General features: G+C 52.3%; 1 protein-coding gene across 1 annotated transcript; it reads right to left on the bottom strand.

The window, feature by feature from the left end:
- Positions 1 to 5,389: 5,389 nt before the first annotated feature.
- LOC132580187 (TLC domain-containing protein 5-like) lies at positions 5,390 to 11,852 on the bottom strand. The gene is made up of 4 exons (XM_060250878.1): positions 11,718 to 11,852; positions 9,835 to 9,961; positions 8,330 to 8,529; positions 5,390 to 7,106 (listed from the first exon to the last, which is right to left on the bottom strand). Exons 2-4 carry the CDS (start codon positions 9,915 to 9,917, stop codon positions 6,568 to 6,570), a joined length of 822 nt encoding a protein of 273 aa, XP_060106861.1. The 5' UTR covers positions 9,918 to 9,961; positions 11,718 to 11,852; the 3' UTR covers positions 5,390 to 6,567.
- Between the last annotated feature and the right edge of the window lie 1,462 nt (positions 11,853 to 13,314).

Below are 13,314 nucleotides of genomic sequence, written 5' to 3'. Positions count from 1 at the left end.
GATAAAAAAGACAGACACAATAGCATTCCTAACTTACATAAAATCTCTTTATTTGTTGAAAATATACAAACCTGCTACATCCATCACTGGTGGAACACCCCGTAGTTATTACACAGTAATTCAAAGCATGGCGGCATCTCCCCGCTAGAACCCCCTGTTCTGCAGGGGAACAAGACGGCCTCCGGTGAGCTCTCCCAACAGTGGAACTGCAACTACTTTGGGATGTTTTACAAGAGCCTTCGATGGGGCAGCAAGAGCCAATCTAAGGACTGGCTGACCACATAAAAATCCTCCACGTTCAGAGGCAGTCAACCTCGGAATTCCAGTGCCAGGGAAGACCTTGGCCTCTATGCCCTGTTGCTGGACCTCCGGCAGAAATCGTTGACCACTGTATGAGACAGGATGCTGGACTAGATGGACCCTCGTTGGTCTGATCCAGCAGGGCTCTTCTGTTCTTAGGAAGGCCTTGGCCTCTCAGTCCTCTAGAGCAGAGGTGGCCAACGGTAGCTCTCCAGATGTTTTTTTGCCTACAACTCCCATCAGATGGGCAAAAAACATCTGGAGAGCTACCGTTAGCCACCCCTGCTCTAGAGGAGTTGGTTAGCTATGGCATGAGACCAGAGGCACTTCTTATGAAGGCCTTAGCCTCTATTCCCTGTTGTTGGACCTCCAGCGGAAATGGCTGGCCACTGCGTGAGGCAGGATGCTGGACTAGGCAGACCACTGGTCTGATCCAGACGGGCACTTCTTGTGAAGGTCCTGGACCCTATGCCCTGCTGTTGGCTGCCCAGAGGAACTGGCTGGTCCCTGTGGGAGACAGGAGGCTGGACTAGACGGACCACTGGTCTAATCCAGCAGGGCTCTTCTGATGTTCTTCTCAGGGGAAGGCCTCGGCCTCTCTGCCCTGTTGTGGGCCCTCTAGAGGAACTGGTTGGCCACTGTGGGAGACAGGAGGCTGGACTAGATGAACCCTCACTGGTCTAATCCAGCAGGGCTCTTCTCAGGGGAAGGCCTTAGCCTCTCTCCATGTTGTTGGCCCTCCAGAGGAACTGGTTGGCCACTGTGGGAGACAGGAGGCTGGACTAGATGGACCCTCACTGGTTTGATCTAACAGGGCTCTTCTGATGTTCTTACGCTGCAGGGTTTTTGATTGCTGGTGGTAGCGGAGGATCAGATCTTTCAGTGCTCCCCTCTATAAAAACTTCCTTATAGGCTCCAGGTTTTCTGGGGGTTCTGGACAAGATACCCTCCAGTGGTGCCCTCATCAAGCCTGCCACCCCATTTTGTTTGCTATGCACAAGGATTTTTTTTTAAACGAAGCATTCGATATATTGGGGAGCAAATACTCTGCCTTTCACCTGCAGTCTGAGGCAGCTTCATCGCACGGGCCAGCCAATCAGGGACTTCAGGTCCTGTTAGGACACCCGGCTCCCATGTGGTGCAGCTGTGGCAAAACAAAGCTGCAGCGCCCCCTTTTGTGCTTTTTGCTCCAGGCCTTCCCTACATCGCAGGTTCTGCTCTGCGGATTGAAAATGTCAGGATTGCCCTTCTGGTGGATTATCTGGTGACAGCAAGTCAAGGATTGGGCGCCGCTTTCTCAGTTGCACGCAGCGGTCTCCACCTGCTTGCCTGCAGAGGGGAGAGACCACTGCAAGCTTAGAAGAGAGCTTCATCCACTGAAAGGAGGAAGGAAGAACACCGACGCCCGGAGCATCGGGGTGGCTGTAGCGTGCCCTACAAAACAGAAGTGGCTTCTTTGGCTAGAGGGTGTTCCAAAGCCTCATGTGCTCTATGGACTCAAAATTTTGCAAAGCTGAAGTTGCAAATTCTGGGCGACGCCTGACGCTCCTGAGCTTGAAGCGCAGCATGCATGCACAGAATGCACACGTGTGTGGCAACAGCCCCTTTCTTGTTAAACAGCTCGCTTGAAGTCCAGTCGCACCTTAGAGATAAACACAGTTTTTGGAGGATGAGTTTTCAAGAGTCAAAGCTGCCTTCGTCAGAGACGAGGGTTTGTAGAGCTTTGACCAGGGGTGGCCAAAATTTCTTAATGTATGAGCCACATAGAATAAACAGCAGATGTTTGAGAGCCGCAAGACATGAACGTCAGATGTTTGAGAGCCACAGGAGGGAGGGAGGGAGGGAGGGAGGGAGGGAGGGAGGGAGGAAGGAAGGAAGGAAGGAAGGAAGGAAGGAAGGAAGGAAGGAAGGAAGGAAGGAAGGAAGGAAGGAAGGAAGGAAGGAAGGAAGGAAGGAAGGAAGGAAGGAAGGAAGGAAGGAAGGAAGGAAATTGCAAAGACATGAATGTCAGATGTTTGAGAGTTGGTTTGGAGAAGTGATTTAAAGAAAGAAATACTTTCTCTGAGTCAACCGATGAGGCTGGGGGGCTTTGAGAGCCACTCAATATGTGTGAAAGAATCACATGTGGCTCCCGAACCACAGTTTGGCCACCCCTGGGTTTGACTCTCAAAAAAAGTTGATCCCCTGAAAATCTCATCAGCTTCTAAGGTTCTACTGGACTCTTCTACTGCAGAGCAACACAACTACCCTTGAAAACTATTCCTGGTTAAAATGTGCACATCGAGCAGAAAAGATCCGGACTGCAACACGCACTAACCTACGCAGAGATAATAACGGAGCAAGCGGCCCTACCCAGAGCTGCCAAATCCACATACGGAAGTGGCGCACTGTATTCTGTTTCCCTTTTATTTTTATCTTTTTGGTGGTGTTTGGAATTTGGGGTGAAGATTGGCAAAGAGCGATCAATGTCGCTGAGTGAAGGCCTGTCTCCGGATAAGGAAAAATTGCTCATGAAATAATCCAAAAAGGTACGAAAGCCCGGCTTCTCACTGGCAGTACAATTCCCCACCCCCTTCTCTGATGTGCCTACATAACAATAGGCTGGAGGAGAAACCAAAGTCTACCATGAGAGAGGCTAGAACAGGGGTCCCCATTGTGGCACCAGTGGGCATCATGGCGCCCACCAGCACCATTCCTGATGCCCGCCAAGTTTTTTTAGTAAATGGGTGGGGCTAGAGGCGGTCTTTGCCCAGGATGACCTGATTGGCCACTGGAGATTGATTGGCTGCACTGATTTTTGAGAACAGTGCTTTGGCATCAGCTGCCACCACAAGACAAAGTTAAACTGCGGCAGCCATTTTGTGGCTGTGCCCACCATGAGGTGTCAGAATTCCAAAGGTGCCCCATGGCTCAAAAAGGGACCCCCTGGGCTAGAAACGTCCTCTTTTCAGAGGAAAACTGCCATCCTCAGCCAGAGGGACCTGATTGTCCTCAGAGGTTTACAAGATTATGCATGGGATAGAGAAGGTAGAGAAAGAAGTCCTTTTCACCCTTTCTCACAATAGAAGAATTCATGGAAACTCATTGAAATTGCTGAACAGTACTTCTTCACCCAAAGAGTGATTAACACGTGGAATTCACTGCCACCAGAGGTGATGGCAGCTACATGCATAGACGGCTTCAAGAGGGGATTGGATAAACATCTGGAGCAGAGGTCCATCAGTGGCTATTAACCATAAGGTATAGATGGAACTCTGTCTGGGGCAGTGATGCTCTGTATTCTTGGTGCTTGGAGGAGGGGCAACAGTGGGAGGGCTTTTACTGTCCTGGCTCCACTGGTGGGACCTCTTGATGGCACCTAATTTTTTTGGCAACTGATGGCACCTCATTTTTCTGGCCATTGGCCTGATCCAACATGGCTTCTCTTATGTTCTTATGGGGCAGTGATACTCTGTATTCTTAGTGCTTGGAGGAGGGGCAACAGTGGGAGGGCTTCTAGTGTCCTGGCCCCACTGATGGGACCTCCTGATGGCACCTCATTTTTTTGCCCACTGTGTGACACAGAGTGTTGGACCAGATGGACCACTGGCCTGATCCAACAGGGCTTCTCTTATGTTCTTATGTGACACAGAGTGTTGGACCGGATGGACCACTGGCCTGATCCAACATGGCTTCTCTTATGCTCTTATGGACGGCACCCTCCGTAACAGAAATGACAACCCCTAGTTGAGGGGTAGGGGATCCCCTGGTTTGAAGGCCCTCACTCCGCTTCAGGGTTATCAGAAAGTGGAGGGGGGGGGGGACAGGCTGAATGCCCACTAGGCACTCCATTATACTCTATGGAGACTGGTCTCCACAGATTATAATGGAGAATTGATTCATGGGTATCTGGGGATCTTGGGGGGGGGGGCTGCTTTTTGAGGTAGAGGCACCAAATTTTCAGCATAGCATCTGGTGCCTCTCCTCAACCCCACCCCTCAAAATTTCAAAAAGATTGGGCCAGAAGCCCCAGTTCTATGATCTCTGAAAGATGGTGCCCCCATCCTCCATTATTTCCAACAAAGGGAAGGCTTTTAAAAGGAGCATGGTCCCTATGATGGCCGGAACCCCCTTTGGAGTTCAATTGTACTTGTCACAACCTTGATCCTGGCTCCGCCCCCAATGTCTCCTGGCTCCACCCCCAAAGTCCCCAGATATTTCCTGAGTTGGACCTAGCACCCCTGCTCTGCAATGTGATGGGGAAGAGGGCTAGGGAGCTACGTACCGCTACGGCACAAGATAGGGAGATACAGAACCACCTTCCCTGAGCAGAGGTCTACGAAGTTGGCATCATCTGGCAGTGCTAACGCCTAGGGCCAAATGACCCGTGCGTCCAAAGCTACGGCAAAGTAAGGTCATTTGAGTGGGTGGCATTTGAGTGCTGGCCGACAGGGGTAGGAGACAGTTTCTGTTAACAACATCAACAGACAGGCCCCACAGCTAAGGGCCAGGAATGGAATGGACAAAGTCTAGCCCCATTGTTCAGGTGGAACTTTAGGGGGCCATCTAAGGATGTGAGAGGAAGTTGGGGAGGCAGAAACCCCAAATGCCCATCCTTCCTCTAACGATGCATTACAGTAATAGAATCATAGAGTTGGAAAGGACCTCCAGGGTCATCTAGTCCAACAATTCAGGAAAGTCACAAACACCTCCCCCTAAATTCACAGGATTCACATTGTTGTCAGATGGCCATCTAGACTCTGCTTAAAAACCTCCAAGGAAGGGGAGTCCACCACCTCCTGAGGAAGCCTGTTCCACTGAGGAACCCCTCTAACAGTCAGGAAGTTCTTCCTAATGATTTAATTTCAACCCACGAGTTCTGGTACTACCTTCCGAGGCCACAGAAAACAATTCAACCCCATCCTCTACATGACAACCCTTCAGGTACTTGAAGATGGTGATCATATCACCTCTCAGCTGCCTTCTCTCCAGGCTAAACATGCCCAGCTCCTTCAACCTTTCTTCATTGGACTAATACTGCTTTGGCTCTCTGGCTGCTAACCCCCAATAAATAGCAAGCTAAATACAAAAATAAAAAGCACCCAGAGGCTAAGAGCCACCTTTGCATCCTAAAGGTGCTTACGTTATATTTACAAGGACCAAAAATAGATATATATTATATTTAAACTGGCAGTTTACTGCTGGAACAACTCTCGTACCTATTTGAAAGCACCATTTCTACTGAAAGCGGAATGACGCCTCAGCGCAGTGGGGAGAGGCCTTCGTCCTCCCCCCCGCCCTCCATTTTAATGCAGGGGAAACTGAGGCCCGTCTCCGGAGCAGCTAGAGGACTCTTACAGAGATCTTCCTCGTTCAGACGCAGTAGATCTCTGAATCTCAGAAGATGCTGGGAGGAAGCTAGCTGAGATTGGGAAAATCCTCTTCTTCATACCCCATGCAGGAGCTTAGTAGAAGCATAGGGTTGACCTCAGTTGGAAACAAGACGCTGGGCCAGATGGAACCTTTGGTAAAGCTAGTGGCAGAGATGGAAACCTTGAGCTCCGCCCACTCCTTCTGGTTTCCAAGTACAATAAACTCTGCTGTCTGAAGGTTCTGGAGAGGCAGCATACACATTCTCTAAATAAATAAATTAATTAATAAAATAAATAAATAAATATGGGGAATACTCCAGGCGCATCAGGTGTGCAGTGCCACGACGGCTGGAATGTATCAATCGCGATTTAAAATCCTCTTGCGCTTACGGCAGTATTGGAAGAGTTGTTGCCTAAAGGCATTCATCCCATGCGCTCCCCCCTCCAGCGCAAGCAATTCAATTGCGCCAGCTAGCCTTTTACGCTTTGTTTGTAGCATAGACACCGTCCCAGTATCTTCCGCTGCATGGAGAAGTTTCTACGGTGTAAGTTCACTAAGACTGGTGGAGTTGTGCCAGGGATAAAACCCACCCCGCTGGTCTCCGGTGTGACACTTCCCACATTTGTATACCTCCGTTCCTCTAGAAAGCTCCGGGCAGCAAATGTGGAAGTGATCACAAGACCGCTGCAAGGCAAGCTTTGTGGAGACAGACAGTGCCTGACCCAAGGTCACTCACTAAGCCGAGTGGGGATTCGAACCCGGGACTCTCCCGTCCTAGTCCAAAACTCTACCCGCTATGCTGTGCTGTACTGTTACTCCATTGTGGCTCTCCTCCCAAAAATGGTCCTGCTGACCTGGACACCTTTGACTGCCAGATCATGAATGTGGATCCAGCCCTGGGAAAGGGGGGGAGGGTCAATGGCTTTTTAGGTGCCCGTTGGCATTCGAGTTCATCTCTTGACTGAACCGACTCCTCCAGGCATGGTACTTCTTCATGCTTTTTCGCCGGGCGAACCGGCAGATGCTGACCATGAAGACCAAAGAGACGGCATACATGATCACTCCTCCGACTTTGATGAACCACTTGGGCTTGGGCGACGTCACCACGCAGTACATCAGCCAGGCCCCGACCCCGATGCGCACGCCCGTAAAGAGCACGATGAAGAAGAAGTCCACCACGTCCCCCGCGAAGCTGTGGTAGAGCCCCTTCTCCCGCAGAAACCACCGGGCCTGCAAGAGCGGGTTGGTGATCTCGCTGCCAAAGAGGACGCCGTTGACCTCGGCTCCTGACTCTCCCAAGATTAGGGACACGGTGATCCCGGCGATGCTCACGGTATGATGGGCGAGCATCAACGCCCCTTCGGCCTGGAAGTAGACACACCACCCTAAGTCAAACAGGAAGTAACCCAAACTCATGTACATTGCGTGGATCTGGAGAGGGGTGTTTGGCGATCCTGAAAGGAAAAACAGAAGTCAAGTGGATCCATATTCATGGCCTCAGCTGATGCAAGACACCCTGATTCTCAACCCTGATCTGGAAGGCAAGCTACACGATCGGCAAAACCAGACGATGCAGTTCATAAGAATATTAGAGAAGCCATGTTGGATCAGGCCAATGGCCCCTCCAGTCCAACGCTCTGTGTCACACAGTGGCCAAAACCCAGGTGTCCTCAGGAGGTTCACCAGCAGGGCCATAAGAACATAAGAGAAGCCATGTTGGATCAGGCCAATGGCCCATCCAGTCCAACGCTCTGTGTCACACAGTGGCCAAAACCCAGGGGTCGTCGGAAGGTCCACCAGCAGGGCCATAAGAACATAACAGAAGCCATGTTGGATCAGGCCAATGGCCCACCCAGTCCAACGCTCTGTGTCACACAGTGGCCAAAACCCAGGGGTCGTCAGAAGGTCCAACATGGCTTCTCTTATGTTCTTATGGCAGAAGGGCCATAAGAACATAAGAGAAGCCATGTTGGATCAGGCCAATGGCCCACCCAGTCCAACGCTCTGTGTCACACAGTGGCCAAAACCCAGGGGTCGTCAGAAGGTCCAACATGGCTTCTCTTATGTTCTTATGGCAGAAGGGCCATAAGAACATAAGAGAAGCCATGTTGGATCAGGCCAATGGCCCACCCAGTCCAACACTCTGTGTCACACAGTGGCCAAAACCCAGGGGTCGTCAGGAGGTCCACTAGCGGGGCCAGTACTCCAGAAGTCCTCCCATTGTTCCCCCCCACCCCAAGAGTGCAGAATGCAGGGCATCTCTACCCCAGACACAGTGTTCCTAATATTGTCTTTTTCAGTGACTCTTGTCTTCACATAATGCAACCAAAGTGCATTAGTCCCAGTTTAACCGTTTTAGCTTCTAGGCAGAGTTCAGGCTTGAATGGATCTCAAACCTACTTTTCTGTCTTTTTGCCCTTCCGCAGTATCCAAAACCTCTGCTCCAACACCACATTTCAAATGAACCCCTGCTCTACTCTATGCCTTTTGAGATGAGCTGACCGGAGCGGTACATAATATTCTTAGCATAGCCGCACCAAGGATATATAGGTCGGCACTGCAACAACGGCTCTTTCCTGATACACAAAACTGGCTTGTTTTATTATCTCTAAACTGCCATTTTTTTGTAACTCTGCTCAACCAGCATTCCGTCCAAGGTAAAACAAGGAGAACGTACCCGGATAAGACATTGGCCATGGGCCGTCGATGAAACCAATGTAGCCAGAGAGGCAAGTGACCAGGACTCCGTGGGTCAGAGTGACCAACCGGCAGCTCCACTCGTAGGTACGGTGCTTGAACCAATGGCAAGACCAGGAGTAGAGAAAGAACCAGCCAATCAGACTGAAGGCTACCCGGAGGAACACGGAAGTCACCATTCTGTAGCGGGACAGACAGGAGGTGAAAATTAAATCCCTTAAACGTTGCAAGGACTATTGCAAGCATGATGTAGGAGCGGCCAGGGTGTTGGACAGAACAGGGGAGGCCTGAGTTCAAATCAACACTCTGTCGTGTCATCTTGGGCCACTCCCTTAGCTTAGCCTAAAATAAAATGGGAGAGCTGAGAATTCAGCAGAGGGAGAACCACAGACCCAATGTCCGTTGTGTTGAGGCTCTTGAAAAAGGGTAAGTTCAAAATGCAGAACTTCTAGGTTTCAACCTGTGTTGCTCAACAAGCATCACTCCAAACTTCTAACCCAGAAAGATCAGGTGTTTCGCGATGTGACTGAGCCTGCCATCCAAGGCTTGCCTACCCGTGCCCTGCCCAAAAGTACATCATTCAAAGATATGAACACGTCTTTCTCAGGTCCGTTCCTCCTCTTTGCACCAAACCTTACAGCTTTCAAAATAAAATCTGAAATACATTTTGAATGCCTGAAAGACAAGTATGCAAATTTGGGGGGGTGGGATCAGTCCTGCAGCTAGACAATTTTGGATGGATGGGCCCAGGAGCTAAACAAATTTTTTTGGGGGGGTGAGAGGGGCTTGGCTGCTTCTTCCCACCAGCCAGCAACCTGGCCCCAGTCCTCACTCACTCTCCCTCTTTGTTGCTCTCTCACTCTCCCGTCGCTGTCACTCTCCCGCTTTCTCTCTCGCTGCCACCCTCACTGTCCCCGTCTCTTGCTGCGACTCTCCCCCTGCTGCCGCTCTCGTCTTGCGCACTCTCTCTCTCTCGTTTTCACACGCTCTCTCTCCCCCTTACTGCCCCCTCTCTCTTTCTTGCTGCCACTCTCCCATTCTCTCTCTCTCTCTCTCTTGCTGCTGCTCTCTCTCTGTCGCTCTCCCCCTCGCTGTTGTTCTCTTGTTCTCGCGCTGTCTCACTTTCACTGTCGCTCTCTCGCTGTTCTCTCATGTGCTCTCTCTCTCCCTTCCTTTTCTGCAGGTCCGGGAGGCCCTCCAATGGAGGGACCCTATAAAGGGAAGGGTTGTTTTAATAGAGCAGCCTGCCCCCCTGGCCCTCCCGTAGCTACGGGCATGGGGGAATGCTTGTACAACAACCCTAAGCCAAATTACCCACCCTAAGCCTACTGGCTTCAGTGGTGCTCAGAAGGGTGGAACTTTTGCAAAAAAAGTGCTAGCAAAACCTGATGGAAAACATGCAGGACAAAGCAACAGCACTCAAGGCTGCCAGATATTGCTTACAAAAACCTTGGCCCCAGGGAACAAATGCCTCTGAGCACGTACAAAGTGTCTTTCCTTTGTGAAGGAGGTGCTTCTTCTCCTGCACAGAGATTGCTTGGCGTGTCGGGGAATCCGGTGGCTTCCATCTCCCCTCGGTTCGCCTGCTTGGGGCAGGAGCAGTTGAAAGGCTCTGCAAGAGACGTAGAAGACGAAGATATTGGATTTATATCCTGCTCTCCACTCTGAATCTCCGAGCGGTTCACAATCTCCTTTATCTTCCTCCCCCACAACAGGCACCCCGTGAGGTGGGTGGGGCTGAGAGAGCTCTGACAGAAACTGCCCTTCCGAGGACAGCTCTGCGAGAGCTACAGCTGACCCAAGGCCATTCCTGCAGCTCCCAGAAAAGGAGATGAAGGCCTCTTCATTGCGGGTTGCCTTCATGTGCAAGAGTGCAGCCGGGCACCAAAGGAGCACTTGTTAACAGCCAGGCCCATTCAGCTGGATTTTTGCTTTCTGGCATTATGTCTTTTGATTCTGGAAACTGTCCAGGAAGATAATATATTTATTGGGGCCAGTCAAAGCCTGGCAAAGTTGCAAGGTATCCCTTAAAACCTTCCCTGGGGCTCTGTGCCCAGTCTGAGCCAGGATAAATTCTGTCTACTCATTCATAAAATGGGGGCGGGGGGGGGGGGGAATTATCTGGCAGCTCAGAAGTGATACGCACAGAAAAAGGAAAGGCACTCTGGTTGCACATTTCATCCCAGACCTGATTTCTTGAGATTTTTGGAACAATTTGTTTTGGTTTTTGCATCTCCCCCCCCCTTTGGCCAGGAGCAACTGGACAGGTAGAGGGGAAGGAAGGGGTGCACCTGCACCCAAATAAATGACATCTTGTTTGCCCCGACAACAACCCTTCCCTGTTGACTGCGTCCTGAAGTCCGGCTATCTGCTGCATTCGGCCTCTCAGCCCCAAAGTCCCATTCGTCTACAGCAGCAAATGGGCAATAGACCTGTCCTCCATCCATCCATCCATCCCCCACTAACTCTGAAATCCATCCAAAACACCTGCCAGCAGCACCCATCTAGTGGCAGCGCGTTCCGCAGGTTCATTACAGGTTGTGCAGCGCAAGACTTCCTTTTCGGGTCTCAAATTTACTTATTTATTTACTTTAGGTTTTTTTTATCCCACGCTCTCTGCCAGCGGACTCAGGGCGGCTCAGGATCATTTCAGATGACAACGTTAAAGCGATGAAACTTAAAACAGCCCGCAAATCCATTTCATAGGATGTTCTAGCAGTCGCTTAGTGGGCTGAAGGGTCTCTCCGTTTTCTCTGCCCTCTGCTCCAGTTTGCGGCCAGTGTTCCCTCTAAGCTGAGTTGGTGTGAGCTAGCTCACAGACTTTTAGCCTCCAGCTCACACCGTTTTGTCTTAGCTCAGGAAGGAGGACCCCCAGGGCCCACTGATCGATGCAGCCGCTCACCACTTTAATGCCAGCCGCTCACAGCTTTCATGCCAGTAGCTCATAAAGTAGGATTTTTGCTCACAGGGCTCTGCAGCTTAGAGGGAGCATTGTTTGCAACCCTCTCTCCCAAGGCCGAGGAACTACCAGCCTCTGCCCCCCAAAACCCTGGTCCCCTCAGCTCAGCGCCCTGAGCTTGGGAAGGGGGCAAGGCGCTCTGCACATGCTCCGGGGCGCTCTCATCCCTTTCCATCACTGACCGCCGACACTGGCAACCCATCCGGCGCGCCTGACCGGTGGCCGGGGCTGGAAAGGGCGCCCCTCTCCATTTCTCCCCAAAGGCCTCGGCCTCCGTGGCCGCGCTCAGGTCCCGCTCGCCCCCGCCGAGGCCGGCCGCCCCCTGCCCGCTTCCTTCCCCGCCGCCGGGCGCCGATCTCGGGGGGCGAGTAGCTGCGCGCGCCCCTGCCTGGGCCAAGGAGGAGGATACCTGGCGCGTCTTAGCGCACTGCAGGCCAGGCCAGGCCTGGCCGCGGCCGGTCTCCGCCTCGCCGCCCCCGGGAAGCCAGCCAGGCGTCTCTCTCTCTCTCGGCTCCGCAGATCACCGAGCTCCACGCAGGCCGGCGGAGAGGAAGGAGCCCGGCTTAGGGTCACCTGCCGGCGGGGAGGACGGATGGCAGCAGCGCCGCGCAAGAGCGCACCGCCAGGCGGGGAGGCCCAGGCCGCCTGTGGGCTGCATGGAAAGGGCTAGGCGATAGAAAGGGGGAGGAGACCCCAGGCAGGGGAATGCAGAGCCGGGCGGCCGGGCTTTCGAAGGAGCGGGGGTGACCACGCTTGACGGTTGCCACCTCCAGTTGGGGAAATTCCTGGTGATGGGGAGGAAGGGTGGAGCCTGGGAACGGGGGGCTTTGAGATGGAGAGGCCAAAGCCTCTTTCCCCCCTCCCCCGCCCCTCCAAAGCAATCGTTTTTCTCCAGGGGGGGATTGATCTCGGTCGTCTGGAACTCAGTTGGAAACAGGATCGTAGCCAGGGTTTTACAAGTGTGTGTGGGGGGGCATTCTTAAAAGTCCGGGGGGCCCCTTTCCCTTCCAATGCAGGGCTTGCCACTCCTCAGAAGCTTTGTAGGGTAGGGGCCAAAGCTGGAGCCTCTGAATGTGGCCAGATTGAGACAGCCCACCCGAAAACTTTGGAGTGAAGAAGGGACTGCACTTGGCCTGCTGGAGGGGGGTGGGGTGGGGTTCCTTCCCTTTCCTCTCTCCCACCCTGGCACTTTGCAGCCAGCAGCTCTGTCCATCCTCCCCTCCCCGGCCCCTTCCACGTGGCTTCCTCTGCCTCCCTCCTCTCTACCTGTTGCTTTTGCTGCCACCGTCAACTGTGCCCTGCTCAGCTCTCCTGGCTCTGGCTGCCACTGATAACACTTCACCAGCTCAGCCATGGCAAAACAAAAAAGAGAAAAGCAGACTGCATGCTGGAGGTGCCCTGGAAGTTGGGGGTGGGAGGGTGGGCTGCCTGGATGTCAGGGGGCAGTGCTCCCACAGGCCCTCCTGTGGCTACAGGCCTGGTTGGAAATCGCAGGAGATCTCTAGCTGCCGCCTGGAGGGTGGGTGGTTGTAAAGTTTATATAAAGTGTAGTAATTAATGTCTTGTAACGTGCTTAAATGTGGAAAAGGAAGGAAAGGTCCCCTGTGCAAGCACCAGTCATTTCTGACTCTGGGGTGACATTGCTTTCACAACGTTTTCATGGCAGACTTTTTACGGGGTGGTTTGCCATTGCCTTCCCCAGTCATCTCCACTTCCCCCCCAGCAAGCTGGGGACTCATTTGACCGACCTCGGAAGGATGGAAGGCTGACTCAACATCAAGCCGGCTACCTGAAAACCCAGCTTCCGCCGGGGATCGAACTCAGGTCGTGAGCAGAGCTTAGGACTGCAGTACTGCAGCTTTAACACTCTGCGCCACGGGGCTCTTTTGCTTAAATATGAGTGGATGTTAAATTGTATTATATTCTTTGTTGATCATATAAAGCGATTCTTGTAAGCAAAGTCAGTACTTCACACTAGACTAGAGTGTTCAAATTATACTACCCAC

The sequence above is a fragment of the Heteronotia binoei genome, chromosome 12, assembly GCF_032191835.1.
Source record: "Heteronotia binoei isolate CCM8104 ecotype False Entrance Well chromosome 12, APGP_CSIRO_Hbin_v1, whole genome shotgun sequence".
Taxonomy (NCBI): Eukaryota; Metazoa; Chordata; class Lepidosauria; order Squamata; family Gekkonidae; genus Heteronotia; species Heteronotia binoei.
The sequence above is the reverse complement of the archived record's forward strand: the minus strand, read 5'-3'. Positions and strand labels throughout refer to the sequence as shown.